General features: G+C 49.2%; 1 protein-coding gene across 1 annotated transcript in view; it reads left to right on the plus strand.

Moving 5' to 3' along the window:
* The window catches only part of CLDN1 (claudin 1), a 31647-nt gene extending 7188 nt beyond the window's left edge, over positions 1-24459 (plus strand). The window contains exons 2-4 of the mRNA XM_083364053.1: positions 19613-19777; positions 20585-20669; positions 23787-24459. Coding sequence (XP_083220179.1) covers positions 19613-19777; positions 20585-20669; positions 23787-23949 — 413 coding nt within the window. The 3' untranslated portion in view covers positions 23950-24459. The remainder of the gene's footprint in view (positions 1-19612; positions 19778-20584; positions 20670-23786) is intronic.
* The last annotated feature ends 1829 nt before the right edge of the window (positions 24460-26288 follow it).

The raw sequence follows: 26288 nt of genomic DNA on the forward strand, positions 1-26288 counted from the left end.
GTCCGAATAGAACCAGGCGAGGAGCCTGTGGTTGGGGGACAGAGTGTGGCACAACCGGTCAAGGCAGGAGGGGAAGAACACGCAGAATATTTGGCAACCGGGTCACAACAGGCGGAGAAGTGGGAGGACCGCATCGCTTTCCATCCACGCCGGGAGTCCCTGGGGCAGAATTGGCAGCTCTGCCTCCCACTCGGAGACCAACCGGGAGCTCCTAGGCAAGCCATCGCCCCGCCCAGTCTCCGCCCTCTTTTCAGGAGCAGGAGCTCCTTGGTTCATTCTATGGCCCCGCCCAGTCTCCGCCCCTTTCCTAGCAGTTCCTTTATCCATCCCATTCCCCCGCCCAGTCTCCACCCCTTTTTCAGAAGCTCCTTTATCCATCCCGTGGCCCCGCCCAGTCTCCGCCCCTTTCCCAGGAACAAGAGCCTCCTTTATCCACCTCCTGACCACGCCCACTCGGCAGCCCTTTTCCCAGGAGCTTCTTTATCCATCCTATGGCCCTGACTGGCCTCCACCCTTTTTTAGGAGTAGGAGGAGCTCCTTTCCACAGGCTGGCTGGGGAATTCTGGGATTTGAAGTCCACGAGTCTTAAAGTTGCCAGAATCGGACACCCTTGTTCTGTGCTGTCAAGGCTGCCTCCATTTCTTCCTTACCCGGGGTGGGTAAAGACCTAGCTGGGCCATTGGCATTACCCATTTCATCTGGCTTTATGTTAATCTGAATTGGGAAACTCAGAGAATGGGTTCAGTCGGAGCCCAGCAGGACCTGTGATGGGCTGGACCTGCCCATGAACTGGAGAGCCCTTGAGGACCACATTTGGGGTGGCATTTCTGCTTGATGGAAGACTCTTCAAGGCCTTTGATCTTCCTCTGGGTCCCCAAACCTGGCAACATTAAGACTTGTGGACTTCGACTCCCAGAATTCCCTGGCACGTCCGCATTCCTTTCGATGTGTATCCCCATTGTGGCCTGCTTACTCTCTTTAATCCCTTCCTCTGCAATCCCCCTCCGCTCTAGGAGGTGGACGAAAAGAAATAGGCGTGGCTGGCTGGGGGGATTCTGGGAGTTGAACTCTACAAGTCAATATTGCCAAGTTTGGAGACCCTTGCTAGAGGGGGTTCCCAAGATCTCTGGAGATGCCCAGACATATTCTGGGCTACCTCGTGGTGTGGTCTGCTTGGATTGAGGGTTTTCAAGCACAACAACAAGTGTAACAAGATGGTGGGTTTGCTGTCACTGTGAGTTGTGGCGGGGAGGGGGCACGAAGGGAGGCTCAGCCAATCTCAATGTATACCTGGTTGTACTTTGACAACAAAGGTTCGTTCATTCGTTGGGTGGGTGGGGAAGCGTGCCAGGTGTGGAAAAGACCCAAACTAGATGACCTTCGGTCCACCAGCTCTGCGCGGCCCTGCCAAAATTTCTCTTCCTTGGCTGTCCGCAAGAGTAGGACACTTTCGCGTAGGCAGTGTGAGGTTAGACAAGTCTTGGCTTGCTTCCGACAAGCGGGCCTCCTTCCTTCCTCCTGCAGTTCCTAGCGCTGGAATTTCAGCTCCTGAAAAGGCTCTTCAACGAGACCTCGAGGTCCCTAGGAACTCTGCTCCATTCCCTCGGCGTCACCTCGGAAGCCCACCTGCCTCTAGCCCAGGGCTTTTCAACCTTTTCACCCATTGTACCACTTTTAGGATATGGCAACATCCGAGTACCACTAATCGCCTAGCAAGGGCTCAAAAACTTGATGACAAAAAAAAGGAAAAAAGTGATGAAGTACAGGTAGTCCTCGACTTACAACTGTTGGCTTAGTGACTGTTCGAAGTTACAATGGCCCTGAAAAAAGCGCTCCCCAAGCCACAGCCGAGCAAGATGCCTGCCTGCCCACTCTTCCTCCTGTCCGAGGTTTTAATTGTTGTGAGCATTTCTGTTGAGGATTGGCAGCGGGGGTGGGGTGGGGGTGATTGGTTTTTATCCCCCCCCCCCCATCTGCTGGGTGGTTGCAGCAGCTTTTGGTCACTTCACATGACCCTGGGACACTGTGACCGTCATAAATAGGAATCAGTTGCCAAGCATCTGAATGTAAATCACAAGACCCTGGAGATGCTGCAACATTCCAGCTGCTCGGCGCTTCTTCTGGGCTCAGCAGATGTGCCGGGATCAGTGCTGAGCTCCGGCTGGATCCTGGCGCTGATCCTGGCGCTTCCGCTGAGCCCCGGCAGCCCTGCAGCTCCAGCCGTCTCTCGCTCAGGCTTGTGCGGTGCTGCCACTGGTTCAGCTCATTCCCCTCCCCCGGTACCACTTCTCTAGGATGGTCGCGTACCACCTGCCAGGTGCCAAGGTACCACAGGTGGTACCCGTACCACTGGTTGAAAAGCCCTGAGCTTTTGGCCATCTTCCTCCTCCAGTTCGCCCCTTGGAAGCACATCAAAGGCCCCTCCTGTTATGAAAGCAGAGCAAGGGAGCATCATAACCATGGGCGCCCCTTTGGGGGCCCCGGTGTTGGGTTGCAAAGCCCATCATCCACAGAAAAGCATCGGTGGGGGAGGTCAAAGAAATCCGGGGCTGCGAGGGTTCGACGGAAGATGGGCTTCCAAACGCACGGGGCCATCCAGAGTTGACAGGACCTGGACTGCAAATAGGTAGAAGTCTTCTTCACCATTGTCTTGAGTTTGTTTTTGGGGTTTTTTGGACCAGGATACCCAGGTTCCTTGGTCAACCTGGGCAAATAAGCGTGCTGGTTGGGCATTAGTGAGATCCGGGGTTCAACAAAGATGGAGAAGGTGTGTGTGTGGAATGGGTTTAGAATGTGATTGGGTTCAGATAAGGCAACCAAAACCATGAATATACTAAGATTACCTTGATTATAGTAGCAGAATCCTGCAAGCATGGAGGAACGTCTCCTTCCCCTGCTTACACTTTTGGGACAGCTAGGGAGGGTCCCTTCTGAGGGCGCTTTCTCCAATTGCCTTCCTGTTTTGAACTCAGATTTCTTTTATCAGGCTGTGGTCTAGTCCAGAGATAGGCAACCTTGGCTCTTTTATGACTCGTGGACTTCAACTCCCAGAATTCCTCAGCCAGCTATGCTGGGAGTTGAAGTCCATGAGTCATAAAAGAGCCAAGGTTGCCTGTTGTTGTTGTTAGTTGCGAAGCCTTGTACGACCCCATGGATGACGTTCCTCCAGGCCTTCCTGTCCTCCACCATCTTCTGGAGTCCCTTTAAGCTCACGCCTTCCGCTTCAGTGACTCCATCCAGCCACCTCATTCTCCCTCGTCCCCTTCTTCTCTTGCCCTCAATCTTTCCCAGCATGAGGCTCTTCTCCAGTGAGTCCTTCCTTCTCATTAGGTGGCCAAAGTATTTGAGTTTTAGCTTCAGGATCTGGCCTTCTAAAGAGCAGTCAGGGTGGATCTCCTCTAGGACTGACCGGTTTGATCGCCTTGCAGTCCAAGGGACTCGCAGGAGTCTTCTCCAGCACCAGAGTTCAAAGGCCTCAATTCTTTGGCGCTCAGCCTTTCTTAGGGTCCAACTTTCACTGCCATACATTGCAGCTGGGAAGACCATAGCCTACCCCTGGTCTAGTCTGCAATTCTTCCACCTGTCTCCCCAAGGTTATTCTCACAGCCCATTGCAAGGTCCACCTAACCCGTTCAGCCTAATCAGGTGAATGCTTAGCAGATACCTTCACACGAGGTGCTAAACATAGGTGGGGAAAGTCAAGGAACATCTGCAAGAAAACCACCAAGGTCAGAGAGCACCGAAGGTCCCATTATCTCCTCCTCCTCCTCCTCCTCCTCCTCCTCCTCCTCCTCCTCCTCCTCTCTGCAAACTGCACTCCCTTCTAGCACTGATGATATTACCTAGTCGCGTAATGAAATGTCTGCGAGAAAACAAGCGAGCTCAGAGACCACCAAGGACCCCACAATCCTTCTCTTCCTCCTCCTTCTCCTCCCCACCTTCAAATCCCATTCATTTCTAGCACTGATGATGTTACCTAGTTGAGTAATGAAACGTCTGCAAGAAAACCTTCAAGGTCAGAGGGCACCAAGGACCCCCACAGCCATCCTCCTCCTCCTCCTCACACACCCCACTCCCTTCTAGCACTGAGATACCTAGTTGGGTCATTGAAACATCTGCAAGAAAATTACCCAGCTCAAATAGCACCAAAAACCTCACAGTCCTCCTTCCCTCCTCCCCCTCCCCTCCTCCTCCTCCTCCTCCTCCTAGCAAACCCCTCTCCCTTCTAGCACTGACCATCCCTACTTGGGTCATGAAACATCTGCAAGAAAATTAGAGCCTACCAGTTCTTCTTCTCCTCTTCCTCCTCCTCCTCCTCCTCCTCTCCACAACCACCTCCCTCCCTCCTAGCATTGATGATGTCCCCTAGTCAGACAATGAAATGTCTGCAAGGAAACAACCCAGCTCAGAGACCCCCAAGGACCCCACAGTTCAACCCTGAGCTACTAAGGATCTCTTCTGTCAGCGCCACACACGGGTGTTAAAGCTCTTCTATCATGAAGTAAGGACAGCCCGTCGTCACCCAAATTCAGATGGAAGATCTCAACAGCTGGGACCAAAGTCCCAACAGATAAGACTCCTGGCTGACCCTTACTGTCAGTTGGATCTGGGGTGATGGACAACCAGGGGGGGGCTGGCCTCCCCCTGACCAGCTGGCTTTTCTCCTCTCCATCTGGATGATCCCCCCTCCTCCCAGATTGTTCTGCACCTTTTTGGCACCAACCCATCTGCGTATTGTTCCTGGAAACCTTTGGAGGACTCAAAGAGGGCGAGGTCCTTGCACATTCCGTTTTGCAAAAGCTGCACCCTCTCACCGGCTCCAAAAACAGCCAGCCAGGAGAGGAGACGGCTGTCGGTTGGTCAGGAATGTGCCCTCCGTGGCTTTCCGAGGGCGGGGAAGAGGGTGCAGCCGGAAACCATCCAGCGGGACCAGATACCACTTCAGAAATAGCTCGAGGGTGTCCGAGGGGCTGCGAGATGAATAATGGACGGCCAGCGGTGGCCCCGGGATAGGCCAAAAGTAACATCCACATCCTGGATTCCAGAAGCCCCTCCATGCAACCCTGAGGTGGGAGTCTGGGAGGGAAACACCCCCCCCCTTGAAAAGGAAGATTTGTGTTCCTGGGATAAATTCTCTGATTTAGATTCTTGTCTTCCCATCCCTTATAATATGAATACCACCACTTCGGCCTCTGATTCTGCTTAGATGCGTGGAGGATCCGTGGGGAAGGATGAAGCAGGCAAGGATTGTGCGGAACCGCGGCTTCCCCCGATGTGTGCTCCGGGCCCTAAAAGGGGTGGTGGAGGAGATCCGAATCCAGGACTTGGCAACCTGAAAAAATCTCAAAGTTGCTCTTAAGGTCCCCCCACCCAACTGCTTTCTTGCACGATCGTCGTTCTGGCCTGTAGTTCAGATTAAAGGGCGTAGGCCCCCCCAAAAGGCTTATATAACACCGATAGGGCAAGTATATAAAGATAAAAGCAAAGCCTCCTTTTTCAGCACTGATGATGTTCCCTAGTTGGGTCATGAAAGGTCTGCAAGGAAACCACCCAGCTCAGAGAGCACCAAGGACCCCACAATTCTTTCTTTCTTTCTTTCTTTCTTTCTTTCTTTCTTTCTTTCTTTCTTTCTTTCTTTCTTTCTTTCTTTCTTTCTTTCTTTCTCTTCTCCTCCTCTCCACATGCCCCACTCCCTTCTAGCCCTGATGATGTTCCCTAGTTGGGTCATGAAAGGTCTGCAAGGATACCACCCAGGGGCTCAGAGACCCCCAAGGACCCCCACAGTCCCTTTATGACTTGCACATCTGCCTAGGTGGGATTTGCACATCGGGACCCTCCACCCAGCCAGGCTAATGACCTGCAGCTGGTGTGGCCCTTGGGGGGGAAGGAGGACGGTCCCCCCCATACTCCCCCCCCACGGTGGACTCGTGGGGAAAACAAATTTAAATAAGAATTCTGTAAACAGCCTCTATGACGAGGCAATCAAGATGATCAATTAGAAAAGAAGCTTTATGTGGATGCGGTTATTATTTTGCAGAAGCATGAGAAAAAATGTCTAGATTTAATTGTCATTTATTCCAATAATGAGAACCGTATTAATTTAAGGTTGGCAAAAGAGAATATTATTGGAAGAAGAGAAAGTCAAGCAAAGCCATTATACGGACTATAGAATTATAGAAAATAATTGTTATGGATTGTTTTTTTTTTAAAAAAAATACTAACCCAGACAACACACTGTTTACCAAATATTAAGGTGATTGTGTTAAAAATCAGTAAAAACATAGTTAAAGGAAAAGGAAATCCTTGCTTTTAGGGGATGGCCGAGAATCTCAGTGGCCTCCTTGGCTGGTTTGCGTGTTCCACATCTGCCTAGGCGGGATTTGCACATCTGGACTCTCCACCCAGCCAGGTTAACGACCTGCAGCTGATGTGGCCCCTGGGGGGAAGGAGGAGGGTCTCCCCCATCTCCCCCCCCCGGACCCATTGCTGCTCTTCTTGGTTGCAGGGGTGGTGCAGGAAACCAGGACTTCCCACCCTTGCAAATGGCCTCTTTGGGAGCTAAGTATTAGGTTTGGCCTCCCCGTGTTTTTAAGGCAAATTACTCCCTTTTTTGCCCCATAACTCATTTCCTGTGTATGTTTGTGTGTGTGTGTGTGTGTTTTTAAATAGTCAGCGTTTGGAAAATTAGTTTTACTCCTTATGGGTGGTGGAGGAAATGTCCAGGGGGGGATATGTGTGTTTAAAATGGACGTCCAACTTTGTGTCTATTAAAAGCTTCTTCCCTCTGCAGGTTTTGAAGAGGATATGATAGGATAGGACAGGAGAGGAGAGGAGAGGAGAGGAGAGGAGAGGAGAGGAGAGGATAGGATAGAGAATTATGGGAATAGAATAGAATAGAATAGAATAGAATAGAATAGAATAGAATAGAATAGAATAGAATAGAATAGAATAGAATAGAATAGAATAGAATAGAATAGAGAATAGAATAGAGAATAGAATAGAATAGAAATTAGAATAGAATAGAATAGAATAGAATAGAATAGAATAGAATAGAATAGAATAGAATAGAATAGAGAATTATGGGAATAGGATAGGATAGGATAGGATAGGATAGGATAGGATAGGATAGGATAGGATAGGATAGGATAGGATAGGATAGGATAGGATAGAGAATTATGGGAATAGAATAGAATAGAATAGAATAGAATAGAATAGAATAGAATAGAATAGAATAGAGAATAGAATAGAGAATAGAATAGAATAGAAATTAGAATAGAATAGAATAGAATAGAATAGAATAGAATAGAATAGAATAGAATAGAATAGAATAGAATAGAATAGAATAGAATAGAATAGAGAATTATGGGAATAGGATAGGATAGGATAGGATAGGATAGGATAGGATAGGATAGGATAGAGAATTATGGGAATAGAATAGAATAGAATAGAATAGAATAGAATAGAATAGAATAGAATAGAATAGAATAGAATAGAATAGAATAGAATAGAATAGAATAGAATAAAGAATAGAATAGAGAATAGAATAGAATAGAAATTAGAATAGAATAGAATAGAATAGAAATTAGAATAGAATAGAATAGAATAGAATAGAATAGAATAGAATAAAGAATAGAATAGAGAATAGAATAGAATAGAAATTAGAATAGAATAGAATAGAATAGAATAGAAATTAGAATAGAATAGAATAGAATAGAATAGAATAGAATAGAATAGAATAGAATAGAATAGAATAGAATAGAATAGAATAGAATAGAATAGAATAGAATAGAATAGAATAGAATAGAATAGAATAGAATAGGCCAAACCGTCGAGCCAAACATAGCATTGGTTTATTGGGAAGGTGTTTAAAACCGTGTCTTTCCCTAGGGGAACAATGGCCCTTTTATGACTGGTGGACTTCAACTCCCAGAATTCCTGAGCCAACATAGCTCAGCATGGAAACCTCTCCCTGTCCCCTCAGCATGGCTGGATCAGGATTTCTGGGAGTTGAAGTCCAGAAGTCAGAAAAGAGCCATCATTCCCCATCTCTGTTTTAAGGGAAGGTGGTAGATTTAAGATGCTGGGATGGAGCTGGGCGGTGGGTTTCCCTTCCTCTGGATCAAGGGAAAGAGGTCGAGGGTGGCTGCTTCCCAGTGAGGACCCTTCACGGGCAAGGCAGGGGGGCTGGTAGTGGTCTTGCGTCCTTGTGACTCTTGGGTCTTCAAGACCATCTTCTGCAGCTGAGATCAATCCTGCTGACTTAGCTGCTGCTCCAACATGGTTGGGAGGTTCCCCAGCAAAGGACATTTTCTGCTCATCCCAGTTACCAGATCCTGGGATGTCCTCTGTTCTTCTGAATCCAGAAGTTCCTCCTCCTCCTCCTCCACCATCACTGCCATAATGCCTTCCCCTTCTCCTCCTCCTCCACCACCTGTTCTCCTTCTCTTCTACCAGTTCCCCTTCTCCTTGTCTTTCTCCTCCACTACTTCTCCTTCTCCTCTACCAGTTGTCCTTCTCTTCCACCAGTTCTCCTTCTCCACCAGTTTTCCTTGTCTTTCTCCTTCTCCTCTACCATTTCTCCTCCTCCTTCTCCACCACCAGCTCTCCTTCTCCACCAGTTCACCTTCTCCTCCACCAGTTCTCTTTCTCCTCCACCAGTTCTCCATTTCCTTCTCCTTCTCCATCACCAGTTCTCCTCCACCACCATCACCAGTTCTCTTTTTCCTTCACCAGTTCTCCTCCTTCTCCTTCTCCTTCTCCTTCTTCCTTTCAAGATTTTTTTAAATCTCAAGGCCTAAAAAGAAGGGTATTTGGACCAGTAAGGTTTTTTGAAGTATCCGCCGGAGAAAGATGGCTACTTCTGCCATAGAGTGCCGAGCATCTAATTACACACAGGGCAGGATCCTTGTCCTCTCCACAATAAGAAATGAGCAACAGCCTTTGACAAAACGTTCTTGGGGGAATACCACAAAGGGCGGGAGAGGGTGAAGAATGCAATTGTGTGTGGGGGGGTGGTGGTTTCAGAATCCCATTCCAAAGATCACAACAGCGGTGGTGAGAACATTTCTACATTTCTTCTGAGGACTTCAGTTGCACAACGGAGTTTGCACAAACACCGCTTCCCACTGGGAGCAGGAAGGCTTTTTCTGCACTTCTCTGATCCTGACTCTGAACTTAATTTAAAACCAACACCCCGAACAACAAGGAAGGTGTTGACAGGAGGAATCCGTTGCTGAGATCTAAGGCAGCTTCTGAAGCCCCCTGGCAAACTCAACTCCACAGGAGCTGAGGAGCTTTGCTGCCTGTTGAGGAAGGGCGTGTGTGGTGTCCACAAATCCATAACCTGTTCTACTTTCTTTCTTTTAAGCTCTTCCCCCAGATCCCCCTCGGGCTGGTGGCCTCCCCATTGCTGAATCTTGCGCTGATTTATTCAAAATCAGGATGGTATAGGTCAGGGGTAGGCAACCTCGGCTCTTTTATGACTCATGGACTTCAACTCCCAGAATTCCTGAGTCAGCTATGCTGACTCAGGAATTATGGGAGTTGAAGTCCATGAGTCATAAAAGAGCCGAGGTTGCCTACCCCTGGTATAGGTAGTCCTCGGCTTAAAATCACAGCGGGGACCCAAATTTCCATTGCTAAATAACAGACCAGGAAGGGACCTTGGAGGTCTTCTAGTCCAACCTCCTGCTTAAGCAGGAGACCCTGGACCCTTTCAGACAAATGTCTGTCCAGTCTCTTCTTGAAAACCTCCAGGGATGGAGCACTCACAACTTCTGGTGGCAAGTCGTTCCACTGGTTCATTGTCCTCACCGTCAGGAAATTCCTCCTTAGCGCCAGGCTGCTTCTCTCCTTGATTAGTGTCCATCCATTGTTGTGGGTGCTTTGGAGAATAGCTTGACTCCCTCTTCTTTGGGGCAGCCCCTAAAATATTGGGAGACTGCTATCGTGTCCTTCTCTTCGTTCTTTTCATACCCAATGCCTGCAGAAGACCTCCACGGTCCCCTTTGACTCTGTTATTCTATTAGTCATCTTTGTTGCTCTTCTCTGCCATCTTTCTAGAGCCTCTACATCTTGTTTTATAATATAGGGTGACCAAAACTGAACGCCTTATTCCAAGTGTGGTCTTGCCAAGGCCTTATAAAGAGCTACTGACGCTACACGTGACCTTGATTCTATCCTTCTGTAAGATGGGAGATGTCCCAAAGTTGCTTTCTTCACGAGGCAACTGGACTTTCTTGTTGTTTTTTTTCCCTTTGAAGACGTTTCGTTTCTCATCGAAGCTGAAGAAGCTTCTCGGATGAGAAGCGAAACGTCTTCATCGGATGAGAAGCGAAACGTCTTCAAAGGGCAAACGAGAAAAGTCCAGTTGCCTCGTGAAAAAAGCAACTTTGCGATGACCTGGATGACAAGACAGGTAGATGGTTTCTATTTTAGGATCCTTTTGTCAAGGTTGTTAAGTCAATCACGTGGTCATTGAGCAAATCCAGTTCCTTCATTGGTCTCCGCTTGTTGGGTAACTGGCTGAGAAGGTTGCAAATGGCTGTTGAAAGGAAAATCAACTCCAGTTCCAAGCCGGGAGAAAGACACAGGAAATAAAATGGAGGCTAAGAGGCTGGAAATAAAATGGAGGCTGCTTAGGAAAGAAAGTTCCTGTTTATTGATGAGCGGACCCAGCAACAGCAGGCAGTTCTGGGACAGCTGACAAAATGGCTGAGTGAGTGGATGGATCTGTCTAGAGTTCTGATTGAGATGCTCCAGGCAGTTGTACAATGTAGTAAGCCTTGTGTTTTTTTGCTATTCTAACAGTGGAGGGGATATCTTATTACACCCCAAAGGTCCCGTCCTGTCCTTAGAATTTGGGGGGGAGGGTTTGTAAATTCTTAATCCCATCAGCTGGGGGGGGGGGCTGAAGGCGTTTGGTTTATGAATATAGATCGGCCCAGTCTTTCTTAACAGGCGCAAAATATCCATCTGAGGCTTCTGCTTGAGGCTATTTAGAAAGACTGGGGCTGCTTTCTGCCTTGGTTAAGATTTTTCTCCATTTCTCCCTTGGGGAAATATAATATTCTGCCTCTTTTAATATTAAGAATAAAGAATATTTTAAACTGGGGACGGGGGGGGCTTCCTATATATCGATAGGGGCTCGTGTGACTGTATGGCAGAGAACACGAGGATTAGATCTATTGGAGAGGTTAAAAGTAGGTGTGTATCAGCAACTCTTCTTCCTCCTCCTCCTCCAGAGAAGACATTTGGGGTGTGAACAGCAACCCCCCCCCCCCGATCTTCCTGGGTTGGGCTGGATTAAGACTTGAAAGCGAGACCACCAAAGGAGTTGCAAAAAACATGCCAGAAAAAGCCCTTTCCTGCTGTTTTCCAGGAGGAAAACTGGAGGGGATGGATGAAGCTTGCCTATAAAATGAAGCCAAAGAGCCCATCACAACAACAAAAACATGCAAAGGAGGGAAGGGGTGGGTGCAGAGACCCTTTGCTTTACATTTGAAGTCTGCAGGTGCCAGTCACTAATACCTTTAACTGTGTTTGTTGTTTGAATGCCTTCTGGAAAGAGGGTGATTAAGGCGTCCATTAGCAAGTGTGGAGATACAGGGGGGGGGGGGAAACAACTGACTGAGAATTTGCACAGATCGGAGGCTCTCAAACCTGGTTTAAGTCCAGGTGGAAATGAGAGAGGCTTAACCCTTGGCCTGCCTAGATACAGGTAGTTCTCGACTTACGACCACAATAAGAGCCTTGGTGGAGCAGTGGGCTAATGCCTCCTTAAGTAACACCAGCTGCCTGCCATGAGTGCAGGTTCGAGTCCCACCAGGCTCAAGGTTGACTCAGCCTCCCATCCTTCCCAGGTAGGTAAAATGAGGACCCAGATTGTTGGGGGCAATTAAGCTGACTTTGTAATAATGCCGCTTGGGGTGTGTGTGAAAGCCCTAATAAGCAGGCATATACATAGAATGAAGGCTACTGCTAAGCTTGTAAGCCGCCCTGAGTCTTCGGAGAAGGGCGGGATATAAATGGAATTAAAATAAAATAAAATAAAATAAATAATCAAAGGCCTGGAGGCTAAAACATTCGAAGAACGGCTGTGGCACTTGGGTTTGGCTAGTCTCAAGAAAAGAAGAAATAGGGGAGACATGATAGCAGCGTTCCAGTATTTGAGGGGCTGCCCCAAAGAAGAGGAGGGGGGTCAGGTTATTCTCCAAAGCACCAGAGGGCAAGACGAGAAACAACAGTTGGAAACTGACCAAAGAGAGAAGCAACCTGGAATTAAGGAGAAACTTCCTAACAATGAGGACAATCAACCAGTGGAACAACTGGCCTCCAGAAATCGTGGGTGCTCCATCACTGGAGATTTTCAAGAAGAGACTGGACAGTCACTTGTCTGAGATGATATAGGCTGGGATCTCCTGCTGGGGCGGGGGGCTGGACTAGAAGACCTCCAAGGTCCCTTCCAGCTCTATTCTATTCTATTTTAATTCACAACCAGAATGGAGCCCAAAAGTTCCGTTGCTAAGGTGAGGTACTTGTTAAGTGAACTTTGCCTCGTTTTGCAACCTTTCTTGCCACCGTTGTTAAGTGAATCACTGCAGTTGTTAGCACACGGTTGTTAAGTGAATCTGGCTTCCCCATTGACTTTTGCTTTGCAAAAGGGCATCAGGTGACCCCAGGACAGTGCAACCGTCATAAATACGGGTCAGTTGCCAAGCGTCTGAATTTGGATCACAGTGACCATGGGGATGCTGCAGTGGTCATTAAGTGTGAAAAATGGTCATAAGTCACTTGCTCCGGTGCCGTTGTTACTTTGAATGGTCACTAATTGAGTAACTCGAGGACTATCTGTATGGAAATTTGCAAAGCGTTTGAATAGACTAGACTAGTATAGAATAGAATAGAATAGAATAGAATAGAATAGAATAGAATAGAATAGAATAGAATAGAATAGAATAGAATAGAATAGAATAGAATAGAATAGAATAGAATAGAATAGAATAGAAATAGGGAGAAGGAATAGAAAAGGAATAGAGAAAAGGAATAGAATAGAATAGATCTGGAAGGGACCTTGGAGGTCTTCTAGTCCAACCCCTTGCTCTAGCAGGAGACCCTACACCATCTCAGACAAGTGACTGTCTAGTCTCTTCTTAAAACCTCCAGTGATGGAGCACCCACAATTTCTGGTGGCAAGCTGTTCCACTGATTAATTGTCCTCCCTGTCAGGAAGTTTCTCCTCATCTGGGACTCCTAAACATCTTCCAGAGGTTGGTTGGCTGTCCACCAGCGATGGTGTCCCCTGTCCAGAGCGGAGGACCCAATGATTCTCTGTCTGCCTGGGCACATGGAGACTTTTGTGGTGACATTTCACCTTGGGGTTACATGTCTTGTTGCCCTTTAAGGGTGATCAAGAGGAGACGGAGCATCAAACTCATGTGAGATTAAGTAAAGGGTTAATCCCCAGGAACGCAGAATATGTGGGATCCTTGGTGCTCCCTGAGCTGGGTTGCTTACTTGTAAATGTTTCATGACCCAGTTGGGTAACATAATCAGGGCTCAAAGGGAGGAGGAGGAGGAGGAGGAGGAGGAGGAGGAGGAGGAGGAGGAGGAGGAGGAGGAAAGGACTGTGGGGTCCTTGGTGGTCTCTGAGCTTGATGGGTTTCTTGCAGACGTTTCATGACCCAACTAGGGAGCACCATCAGTGCTAGAAGGGAGAGGAGGAGGAGGAGGAGGAGGAGGAGGAGAGGAGGAGGGAGGAGGAGGACGACTGTGGGGTCCTTGGTGCTCTCTGAGCTGGGTTTGCTTACTTATAAATGTTTCATGACCCAGTTGGGTAACATAATCAGGGCTCAAAGGGAGGAGGAGGAGGAGGAGGAGGAGGAGGAGGAGGAAGAAAGGACTGTGGGGTCCTGGTGGTCTCTGAGCTTGATGGTTTCTTGCAGACGTTTCATGACCCAACTAGGGAGCACCATCAGTGCTAGAAGGGAGAGGAGGAGGAGGAGGAGGAGGAGGAGGAGGAGGAGGAGGAGGAGGAGGAGGAGGAGGAGGAGGAGGACGACTGTGGGGTCCTTGGTGCTCTCTGAGCTGGGTGGTTTCCTTGCAGACCTTTCAGTACCCAACTAGGGAACATCATCAGTGCAAGGAGGGAGAGGAAGGAAGGAAGGAAGGAAGGAAGGAAGGAAGGAAGGAAGGAAGGAAGGAAGGAAGGAAGGAGGAAAGAAGATGGACTGTGGGGTCCTTGCTGCTCTCTGAGCTGGGTGGTTTCCTTGCAGACCTTTCAGCACCCAACTAGGGAACGCCATCAGTGCTAGGAGGAGGAGAGAGGAGAGGAGGAGGAGGAGGAGAGGAGGAGGAGAGGAGCAGGAGCAGGAGCAGGAGCAGGAGCAGGAGCAGGAGGAGGATGACGACAACTGTGGGGTCCATGATGCTCTCTGAGCTTGGCTGTTTCCTTGCAGACCTTTCAGCACCCAACTAGGGAGCACCATCAGTGCTAGAAGAGAGTGAGTTTGTGAGGAGGAGGAAGAGGCAGTGGAGGAGGAGGAGGAGGAGGAGGAGGAGGAGGAGGACGACGATGATGACGACGACAACTGTGGGGTCCATGATGCTCTCTGAGCTGGGTGGTTTCCTTGCAGACCTTTCAGCACCCAACTAGGGAACGCCATCAGTGCAAGGAGGAAGAGGAAGGAAGGAAGGAAGGAAGGAAGGAAGGAAGGAAGGAAGGAAGGAAGGAAGGAAGGAAGGAAGGAAAGATGGACTGTGGGGTCCTGGGTGCTCTCTGAGCTGGGTGGTTTCCTTGCAGACCTTTCAGCACCCAACTAGGGAGCGCCATCAGTGCTAGAAGGGAGGGGGGTTTGCTCCTGCTTTTACATACTCCTGGCTTGCCCTGTCAGAGTTGGTGGGAATGTTCTTGGTTGCTTCTTGATCAGGCTGTTGTTTCGTACCGGTTTCATACAGCACCCCAACCTACACACCTGGCTTAAGAAAACACAATTCCCACGTTCGTGTAATGCTTTGTCCAGTTTTAAATGTCATACGCATTGAATATGTAACCCCACAGTCTAAAACAACATCTGGACGCCCACAGTCCCTCAAGGGTTCTCAAGAACTTACCAAGGATACCAGAGTAACACAGAAGAATTACGAAGAAAAATATCCCAAATCCTGTACCTCTGGTTTGTTGGTGTTGGTTTTGTCACAACTTAGAAAATGAGTTAGCTCGGTAATCGTCAGGTGTTTTGACTACAGTTTAATAAGGACAACCTCCTCTTGAGTAAAAGGCACTCCAAATCCTGCAGTAGGCTTATGAGTAAGATTTATGACTATGGAGTCGATAGATAAACCAGTTTGGGTGGAAATTACATCTTCCCACCAGTCCGGCAAGTTGTGGCGGTCTTCCCATTTTAAAGAACAAATAACTGAGGCACAGAGCTCTTGGCTCTTTGATAAGACCTACATTGGTTTGCCGAGCCTGTGAAGACACATCTAGGCAAAGTTAAAGCTAACTAGGCTTTATGGATGCCGCTCCTTCCTAATCTCTCAGCTCTAACTATAAAAAGGTTTTATTGATTGATTGATTGATTGATTAAATTTATTTGCCACCCGTCTCCCGGCAAGCTGTAGTGATTGATGCGAATTTTAATGGGGATTTTTAGAATTGTCTTCATTTGTGACATAAGCCCTCTTGAACATCCCCCATAGAAAAAAAAGGTTGTTTGCAGCTAAGAGTCGATGTTGGTTTAATCTTAAAGGCTGACAGCGAAACACTGCCGATCTGACACTTTTCACAGCTGGATCTCAGTTCCCGTAATCCTCCATCTGTTTTGACTTTGAGTTATGGGATTTGTAGTCTAATGCAACTGGAGGGCACTGGTTATGGGCAGTTAGGTGTTGTGTTGTTAGCCAAGTGCGCTAAGGAAGAATTTCTACAAAAGGGTGATTGAGTTCACTCAACCCAACGAAGCAGGTCAAGTAAAGACCCAACAGAGGCATTCACACAACATGTAAACTTTGATAAGTCTTATTGTTTACTCATCGAGTTGCGCTTAAGCAGCCCTTGTCATGAGTTTATGCAGCAGCCTATGATGTCAGCACAGAAAATGGGCTAATTCCATAACCAGGTTAAATATATTGTGTGAATCTACAATTAGGTTCATGTAATAGCTCTGGAAACGCAATGTCTATGTTTGTACAACACGAGAAACATAAAAGAGACTATTTGTAGCTCAGGGTTGAACTGTGGGGTCCTGGGTGCTCTCTGGGCTTGGTGGGCTTTCTTGCAGACGTTTCATGACACAACCAGGGAACATCATCAGTGCTAGAAGGGAGGGGGGCTTGTGGAGAGGAGGAGGAAGAGAAGAAGGAGGAGGAGAGAAAGAAAGAAAGAAAGAAAGAAAGAAAGAAAGAAAGAAAGAAAAGAAAGAAAGAAAGAAAGAGAAAGAAAGAAGGAAAGAAAGAAAGAAAGAAAGAAAGAAAGAAAGAAAGAAAGAAAGAAAGAAAGAAAGAAAGAAAGAAGAAAGAAGGAAGGAAGGAAGGAAGGAAGGAAGGAAGGAAGGAAGGAAGGAAGGAAGGAAGGAAGGAAGGATTGTGGGGTCCTTGGGGCTCTCTGAGCTGGGTGGTTTTCTTCCAGATGTTTCATGACCCAACTAGGGAACATCATCAGTGCTAGAAGGGAGGAGGTGGAGGAGGAGGTGGAGGAGGAGGAGGAGGAGGAGGAGGAGGAGGAGGAGGAGGAGGAGGAGGAGGAGGAGGAGGAGAACTGTGGGGTCCTTGGTGCTGTTTTCTTGCAGATGTTTCATGACCAAATTAGGCAACATCATCAGTCCCAGAAGGGTGAGGCGTTTCCTCTCTGTTTATATACTTTATCACCCCCCTCCCTTCTAGCCTGACGATGTTACCTCGTTTGGCAATGTAAGGTCTGCAAGAAAACAACCCAGCTCAGAGAGCACCAAGGACCCCACACAAGAGACAGGAAGAAATAAACCCTTCGGTGGGCTAACATGGTTACCCCAAACAAACCTGTAGACTATCCAATCCCAGATTAGGCATCTGCCCAGGAGTCCTTTAAGGAAAGGGGCTCAACTTCATAGTTGTTGTTTTTTTTAAAGGCAAGTACGGTCCTCTCGAAAGGTGTCCTAGGAACAGGGATGGGCAACCTTGGCCCTTTTATGACGCGTGGACTTCAACTCCCAGAATTCCTGAGCCAGCCACCCTGAGGGGAAAGGGAGAGGTTTCCATGCTGAGCCAGGCTGGCTGAGGAATTCTGGGAGTTGAAGTCCACAAGTCATGAAGGGGCCATAGTTTCCCCACACTGGCTGAGGAATTCTGGGAGTTGAAGTCCGCAAGTCATGAAGGGGCCATAGTTCCCCCACGCTGGCTGAGGAATTCTGGGAGTTGAAGTCCGCAAGTCATGAAGGGGCCATAGGTTCCCCACACTGGCTGAGGAATTCTGGGAGTTGAAGTCCCCGGATCATGAAGGGGCCATATTTCCCCACGCTGGCTGAGGAATTCTGGGAGTTGAAGTCCCCGGATCATGAAGGGGCCATATTTCCCCACGCTGGCTGAGGAATTCTGGGAGTTGAAGTCCATGAGTCATGAAGGGCCCATAGTTCCTCCACGCTGGCTGAGGAATTCTGGGAGTTGAAGTCCCCGGATCATGAAGGGGCCATATTTCCCCATGCTGGCTGAGGAATTCTGGGAGTTGAAGTCCATGAGTCATGAAGGGCCCATAGTTCCCCCACGCTGGCTGAGGAATTCTGGGAGTTGAAGTCCCCGGGTCATGAAGGGGCCATATTTCCCCACGCTGGCTGAGGAATTCTGGGAGTTGAAGTCCCCGGATCATGAAGGGGCCATAGTTCCCCCACGCTAGCTGAGGAATTCTGGGAGTTGAAGTCCACGGGTCATGAAGGGGCCATATTTCCCCACGCTGGCTGAGGAATTCTGGGAGTTGAAGTCCATGAGTCATGAAGGGCCCATAGTTCCCCCACGCTGGCTGAGGAATTCTGGGAGTTGAAGTCCCCGGATCATGAAGGGGCCATATTTCCCCATGCTGGCTGAGGAATTCTGGGAGTTGAAGTCCATGAGTCATGGGCCCATAGTTCCCCCACGCTGGCTGACGAATTCTGGGAGTTGAAGTCCCCGGGTCATGAAGGGGCCATATTTCCCCATGCTGGCTGAGGAATTCTGGGTGTTGAAGTCCCCGGGTCATGAAGGGGCCATATTTCCCCATGCTGGCTGAGGAATTCTGGGAGTTGAAGTCCATGAGTCATGAAGGGGCCATATTTCCCCATGCTGGCTGAGGAATTCTGGGAGTTGAAGTCCCCGGATCATGAAGGGGCCATATTTCCCCACGCTGGCTGAGGAATTCTGGGAGTTGAAGTCCCCGGATCATGAAGGGGCCATATTTCCCCACGCTGGCTGAGGAATTCTGGGAGTTGAAGTCCATGAGTCATGAAGGGCCCATAGTTCCTCCACGCTGGCTGAGGAATTCTGGGAGTTGAAGTCCCCGGATCATGAAGGGGCCATATTTCCCCATGCTGGCTGAGGAATTCTGGGAGTTGAAGTCCATGAGTCATGAAGGGCCCATAGTTCCCCCACGCTGGCTGAGGAATTCTGGGAGTTGAAGTCCCCGGGTCATGAAGGGGCCATATTTCCCCACGCTGGCTGAGGAATTCTGGGAGTTGAAGTCCCCGGATCATGAAGGGGCCATAGTTCCCCCACGCTAGCTGAGGAATTCTGGGAGTTGAAGTCCACGGGTCATGAAGGGGCCATATTTCCCCACGCTGGCTGAGGAATTCTGGGAGTTGAAGTCCATGAGTCATGAAGGGCCCATAGTTCCCCCACGCTGGCTGAGGAATTCTGGGAGTTGAAGTCCCCGGATCATGAAGGGGCCATATTTCCCCATGCTGGCTGAGGAATTCTGGGAGTTGAAGTCCATGAGTCATGGGCCCATAGTTCCCCCACGCTGGCTGACGAATTCTGGGAGTTGAAGTCCCCGGGTCATGAAGGGGCCATATTTCCCCATGCTGGCTGAGGAATTCTGGGTGTTGAAGTCCCCGGGTCATGAAGGGGCCATATTTCCCCATGCTGGCTGAGGAATTCTGGGAGTTGAAGTCCATGAGTCATGAAGGGGCCATATTTCCCCATGCTGGCTGAGGAATTCTGGGAGTTGAAGTCCCCGGATCATGAAGGGGCCATATTTCCCCATGCTGGCTGAGGAATTCTGGGAGTTGAAGTCCATGAGTCATGAAGGGCCCATAGTTCCCCCACGCTGGCTGAGGAATTCTGGGAGTTGAAGTCCATGAGTCATGAAGGGGCCATATTTCCCCATGCTGGCTGAGGAATTCTGGGAGTTGAAGTCCATGAGTCATGAAGGGGCCATATTTCCCCATGCTGGCTGAGGAATTCTGGGAGTTGAAGTCCATGAGTCATGAAGGGCCCATAGTTCCCCCACGCTGGCTGAGGAATTCTGGGAGTTGAAGTCCACGGGTCATAAAAGAGCCAAGGCTGCCTACCCCTGTGGTAGAAAATGATCAAATAAGTTTCTTTCAGCCTAGGATATCCCGCCCGATTCCGTCGTTGGTCCATAAAACCAAGCTCTTTCTCTCGTTTTCAGGCAGCTTGCAAGCCACCCGGGCCCTGATGGTGTCCAGCATCATTTTGGGTCTCATTGGAGGTTTTGTCGCCATGATTGGCATGAAATGCATGAAGTGCTTGGAAGAGGATGAGGTGAAGAAGTCAAGGATGGCCATCCTGGGAGGTGTCATCTTCTTCATATCAGGTAAAGAAGGACTTCTGTCAATCAGTCTCTATGGACCAGGGTTCACCTAGGCCTGGCTGTTCTTTTGCGGCCTTGCAAAGAGACGTCGGTATGGAAGCCACCAGAGATGGGCCCTTCAGCTGGATTCCTGGGAAAGAGGGGGATACAAAATGGGAAACCAACCATCAGGAGGGTCTGGGTGGGGAGACGGTCCCTAGTCTCAGGTCAGCCTTGCTGAAATTAAGGCCGAGAGGTGGACAGCGGCTGACTTGAGGATGACTTGGAACATCTGAAACCCAAGAGAGAAGATAAGCCGGGTGTAAATCTGACCAATTCATGGTCTCACACCAACAGCCATGAAAGATGTTGGCCAGCCTTCCTCAAACTAGGGTCCTCCCGTTCTGTAAACAGTGGAGTAGTGTCTTCGGAGTTCTGATAGCTCCATCTCTGGGGGCTTTGAAGAAGAAGAGCCTGGACAGCTGTTTCTCCTGGTGGCTTTCACTGGACGTTGCAGAGGGTTGAACGAGACGCTGGCTGGGGAATTCTGGGAGTTGAAGTCCACCCACCTTCAAATTGCCAATCCTGAGAAACACTCTACGAGATGGTCCCACTCGTCTGTCCCAAACTACAATTCTGTCACTCTAAGACGTGTTGAACGTCGGTTCTCCTATCGCGTCCAACACATCTGGAAGGGACCATCTTGAGGAAAGCGGGTGTGAGCGGGTGTGTCATAAGCAGCCAATCTTACTGGAGGACTGTAAGCAGTCCGTCCTTCTTGGAAGTTGTCTTGACTTTACAACCACTTCCTTCTCTCCTTCCCTCCCATAGGCTTAGCCTCCTTAGTGGCTACCTCCTGGTATGGCAACGTGGTCGCACAGGAATTTTTCAACCCCTACACCCCTGTCAACACCAGGTAAGTCACACCTCAATGAATCTCCAGAGCAGGGGTCTTCAAACTTGGCCCTTTTATGACTTGTGGGCTTCAACTCCCAGAATTCCTCAGCCAGGCTGAGGAATTCTGGGAGTTGAAGCCCACAAGTCATAAAAGGGCCAAGTTTGAAGACCCCTGCTTTAGACTCAACCGATGGAGTGGGGCAGAAAGACCTGCACGGACATTTGGACTCGTGGTTGACCCTCTGCTGATGGAATAGTAGAATAACAGAGTTGGGAAAGGAAGGATCACAGAACTGCAGAATCGTACAATCGTAGGACCGGAAGGGACCTTGGAGGTCTTCTAGTCCAACCCTCTGCTCAAGCAGATAACCTTATAACATTCTGGACAAATGGCTGTCCAGTCTCTTCTTAAAAACCTCCAGTGATGTAGCACCCACAACTTCTGGAGGCAAGTTGTCTGGTGATTGTTTGTCAGGAAATTTGTTCTTAATTCCAGGTTGCTTCTCTCTTTGGTCAGTTTCCCACCATTGTTTCTCGTCCTTCCCTCTGGTGCTTTGGAGAACAACCTGACCCCCTCTGCCTTGTGGCAGCCCCTCAGATATTGGAAGACTGCTATCACGTCTCCCCTATTTCTTCTTCTCTTTAGACCAGCCAAACCCAAGTCCCACAGCCATTCTTCATATGTTTTAGTCTCCAGGCCTTGGATCATCTTAGTTGCTCTTCTCTGCACTTTTTCCAAACTCTCAACATCTTTTTTGTGATATGGTGACCAAAAGTGGCTGGAGTATTCCAGCTGTGGTCTTACTTGGGTTTTATAAAACAATACCCATACTTCACCTTATACAACCCAGGATTGTGTTAGCTTTCTTGGCTCCTGCCCCACGCTGCTGGCTCCTGTTTAAGCGATCATCCACCAGGACGCTGAGGTCCCTCTCAAGAGTTGCTGTTTTTGATCGAGGTCTCGCCTAATCTGTACTTGCGCCTTTGGTTTTTCCCTGCCTAAATGTAAAACGTTGCTTTTCTCCACGTTGAGACTCATTTGGTTGGACAGGACCCATTGTTCAAGTTTGCCAAGATCTTTTTGAGTTGGTCTTCTGGGGTGTTGGCTATTCCTGCCAGCTTAGTGTCTTCTGCAAATTTGATGAGTTCCCCTTCTACTCCCTCCTCTAAGTCACGGATGAAGAGATTGAAGAGTTTACTGGGCCTAAGAGGGAGCCTTGTGGTGCCCCACTGCTTGCTTCCCTCCATGCGGATGTGGTGCCATTGAGGATTACTCAGTACGGTTTGTCAGCCAGGTAGAAATCCATCCGATGGTGCTGCTGCCTATCCCATCTTTTTCTAGCTTACCAAAGAGTGGGTTGTGGTCTACTTTGTCGAATGCCTTGCTGAAGTCTAAGTATACTACGTCCACAGCCTTCCCCTTGTCTACTAGTATAGGTCACTTTGTCAAAGAACGAAATAAGATTGGCTTGGCATGATCTGTTTTTAAGCAACCTGTGCTGGCTTCCTAAAAAAGTCGGTGGGTCCTCCTTGTCCCCTACCCAGGCCCCCTCCTCCAATTTGCGCTGTTGTCGGAGATGGTCCAAGAAAGCCTGAACTTAATTTCCCAGGAAGCCTGTGAGCAATGCGGTGCATCGTGAGGCTCTCCACCCAGCCTTTTACGGATCAGCAATGTTCACCCGACCGTATTTGCGTCCTGGGAAAAGCCCGTTCCAACAGGAGACTTGATGTAGTTCCAGAAATTTACCTCTGCCCTCCCATTTTAATCCTTGCGACTTCAAGGAAGGCAGCCAAGAAGTGCATGCCGAAACCTGTGGGTCATGTGGTCGTGTGTGTGTGTGTAATCTGGGAACCAGTCAAAGGACATGAATGAGGAAATGGCAGAATCTCACTGTGTGGGAATCACAAGTGAGGAAGTTTAGACAAGTTTAGAGACAAAGAGTCATGACTTGGAGAAAGATTGAGTGTTTCTCAACCTTGGCCACTTTTGAGGTAGGCAGACTTTATCCCGCTTGAGCACGGGGTTGGATTAACAGAATACAGAAGAACAGAACTGTAGTAGCACTCACGCTTAGACTTACACACCGCTTCGCAATCCTCTCTAAGCGGTTTACAGAGTCAGCCCTATTGCCCTCAACAATCTGGGTCTTCGTTTTACCAACCTCGGAAGGATGGAAGGCTGAGTCAAAGAATACAGACTAACTGAGTTGGAAGGGACCTTGGAGGTCATCTAGTCCAACCCCCTGCTCAGGCAGGAAACCTTATACCATTTCAGACAAATGGCTGTCCAGTCTTTTCTTAAAGGCCTCCAGTGTTGGAGCATTCACAGCTTCTGGAGGCAAGGAGTTCCACTGGTGAATTGTTCTCACTGTCAGGAAGTTTCTCCTTAGTTCTAGGCTGCTTCTCTCCTTGGTCAGTTTCCATCCGTTGCTTCTTGTCCTGCCTTCAGGCGCTTTGGAGTATAGGGTCACCCCCTCCTCTTCTTTGGGGCAGCCCCTCAACTACTGGAAGACTGCTATCAGGTCACACCCTCCCCCTGCCAGTCCTTCTTTTCTCGAGACCAGCCATACCCAATTTGTACAACCGTTCTTCATCTGTTTTAGCCTCCTGATCCTCTTTGTTGCTCTTCTCTGCACTCTTTCCAGAGTCTCGACATCTTTTTTTTTACATCGTGGTGACCAAAACTGGATGCCGTGTTCCAAAGGTGGCCTTACCAAGGCCTTGTAAAGCGGCACTAACACTTCACGTGATCTTGATTCTGTAAACACAACCTAGGATTGTGTCGGCTTTTTTGGTGGCTGCTGCCGCCCACGGCTGGCTCACAGTATAAGGCAGGGGTAGGCAACCTCGGCTCTTTTATGACTCATGGACTTCAACTCCCAGAATTCCTGAGTCAGCATAGCTGACTCAGGAATTCTGGGAGTTGAAGTCCATGAGTCATAAAAGAGCCGAGGTTGCCTACCCCCGGTTTAAGGGATCGTCCACTGGGACTTCCCGGTCCCTCTTGCAGTTCCTGTCCCTTCCAACTCTGTTACTCTGTTATTCCTATTGAGCGTGACCAAATAAAGAACTGGAATCCGGATGGATGGTCCCGCCTCATTCTCGGACTTAACCAGACCGTCTCCTTCCTCCTCAGGTTTGAATTTGGCCAGGCGCTCTTCATTGGCTGGGCAGCCTCCTCGCTGGCCATCTTGGGCGGCGCCTTTCTTTGCTGCTGGTGCCCCCGGCGGGAGACCTCCTACCCCCCGACTCGGCCGTTTCCCAAGTCTGCCATGTCCACCGGGAAGGATTACGTATAAGGCGACGCAGGAGGACGACACGAGACGCCGGCATCGGACCACCCCAAGGGACACTGCTTTACTCCTGTCCTGCGCTGAGCAGAGCGGCTCTGCTTGGGCACACCGCCTCCGCCCACCCTCCATAAGCGAACTGTGCCTCTTTGTACCCCTGCACCCATCCCTGCTCCTGGCCGGGTCCTGCCAGGTTCTGCCCGATAGGAAAGCTAGGAAGGGATTCACCCCAAAATCAAGCCTGCCGACATAGGGAACACCAGCCAGCTGCCGGGATGCGAGAGCCGACAAGGCAGCCATTCCCTTTTTCGGGCCCTCTGACGCCCCTTCTTCACTCTCTTAATGGCTACGGACGGTCTCCTTTCTCTCTCTCACTTTGCAACCTTGTAGTAGATTTCTCTGGAAGGGCCGGAAGACAGGAGGAAACCCCAAAGCAGGCGGAAGGTCTGCTTGAGGAACCCGCAGGCAGTCCTCGACTTACGATCAAAATTGAGCCCAACATTTTTGTGGCTGAGACAGTTGTTAAGCGAATCGCTGCAGTTGTTAAGCTAGTCACCCAGTCGTTAAGCGAATCTGGCTTCCCCCCCCCCATTGCTGGTCAGAAGGTCGCCAAAGGGGGATCACGTGACACACACACACACACGGGACCTGGCAAACCATCATAAATAGGAGCCAGTGGCCAAGCACAGTCCAAATGTCATTCAAGTGACCAGGGGGATTGCTGCAACGGTCATGTGAAATGGTCACTAAATGAAACGGTCACTAAACGAAATGTTTGTAAGCCGAGGACTAGCTGTATTCTGCACCTGAATGTGCTGGGTGGGGTCCCTCCCCCCCCATAGACCCCCAAAGTGTGAGGAATAGGGGGCAGGGCTACCAGGACCACCATGGGCGTGGGTGAGATTTTGCGGCCCGTTTTTAAAGGCAGAACTAAGGACACACACACACACCCGTTGCTCAGGCCGGCTAACTCCAGCAGCCCGCACGGTGTTCCTTCCCTGCCAAACTTTGCATGGGCTTCGGCAGTTCCCCCCCCCCCCCCGGACCCCACCCTCCTTCTTTTCTATCTTTTATTCTTTCCCACAGCGACTGGGTTAAGGAGCAAAAAAGAGAGAGAGAGAGAGAGAGAATTGGTGCAAAGTGGCAGTTTGGATCAGGAGAGCTCGGAAGCCCCCCCCCCCCGAGAAGCCGTGTGCCTGCACAGATGTGTTGGGGCACGCCCAAGCACACACACACACACACAAACACGTTTCACGTCCATAAAGCTGCTCAATCCATTCAGCGGCATTTGCCACGATTGTTGGCTGCAGTCGAATGCCGGAGGGCCATCAAAAAGCCACGTATTTTGATAAAAGGTGGGGATAGCTGGGGTGGGAAGAGTCAACCCTTGAGAGGAAGCATGGTTAGGGACACCCCCCAATAATTGGACCAGCTGCTGTAGCCCCAAACCACAGTGGGAATTTGCCTGCGCTGCTCTGCAGATGCATTAACTGTTTCTTTCCCCACAGCTGGAAAGGCAGCAAGATACCTCACAGAGACATGCAGAATACAGAATAGCCGAGTTGGAAGGGACCTTGGAGGTCATCTAGTCCAACCCCCTGCTAAGGCAGGAAGCCCTATACCATTTCAGACAAGTGATTGTCCAGTCTCTTCTTAAAAACGTCCAGTGTTGGAGCATTCACATCTTCTGGAGGCAGGTTGTTTAATTAATTGATTAATTGTTCTAACTGTCAGGAAGTTTCTCCTTAGTTCTTGGTTGCTTCTCTCCTTGATGAGTTTCCATCCGTTGCTTCTTGTCCTGCCTTCGGGCGCTTTGGAGAATAGGGTGACAGCCCCCCTTCTTTGTGGCAGCCCCTCAAATACTGGAAGACAGCTATCATGTCTCCCCCACCCCAGTCCTTCTTTTCACTAGAGTAGACAGAGAGTACAAGCGCATACATACGCACCATTTTGGCCTTCTTGTTATCAAAGTCTCGAATATACGAGAACTGCCCCAGCTTGGGGGCATCCAGATGTGTTGGCTTGCAGCCTCCCGGTGCAAAATATCTGGCGGGCAAGCCAAACCAACCTGGAGAAAACAGAGATGCGAAATAATCTTTGAGAAACCTCCACGAGTCAAGTGGAAAGGGGGAAAAAAAGTCTTTTTTTTAAAAAAAAAAATCCCTGTTGCAAAGGTCCCCCTGGTGTAAACAGGAAGCTTTCCACCTCTCTTGCTGCAGAAATGGGCTGTGAAGCACACACACACAAACACACACACACACACACCCCAATGCAGAAATGCAAATGCATCTGTCCGCTCCCAAGGTGGATTCCTGGCTTTGATTCAGTCTGCAAAGTTGCCAACGCTT

Source organism: Vipera ursinii (genome assembly GCF_947247035.1).
Source record: "Vipera ursinii genome assembly, chromosome: 5".
NCBI classification, from domain to species: domain Eukaryota; kingdom Metazoa; phylum Chordata; class Lepidosauria; order Squamata; family Viperidae; genus Vipera; species Vipera ursinii.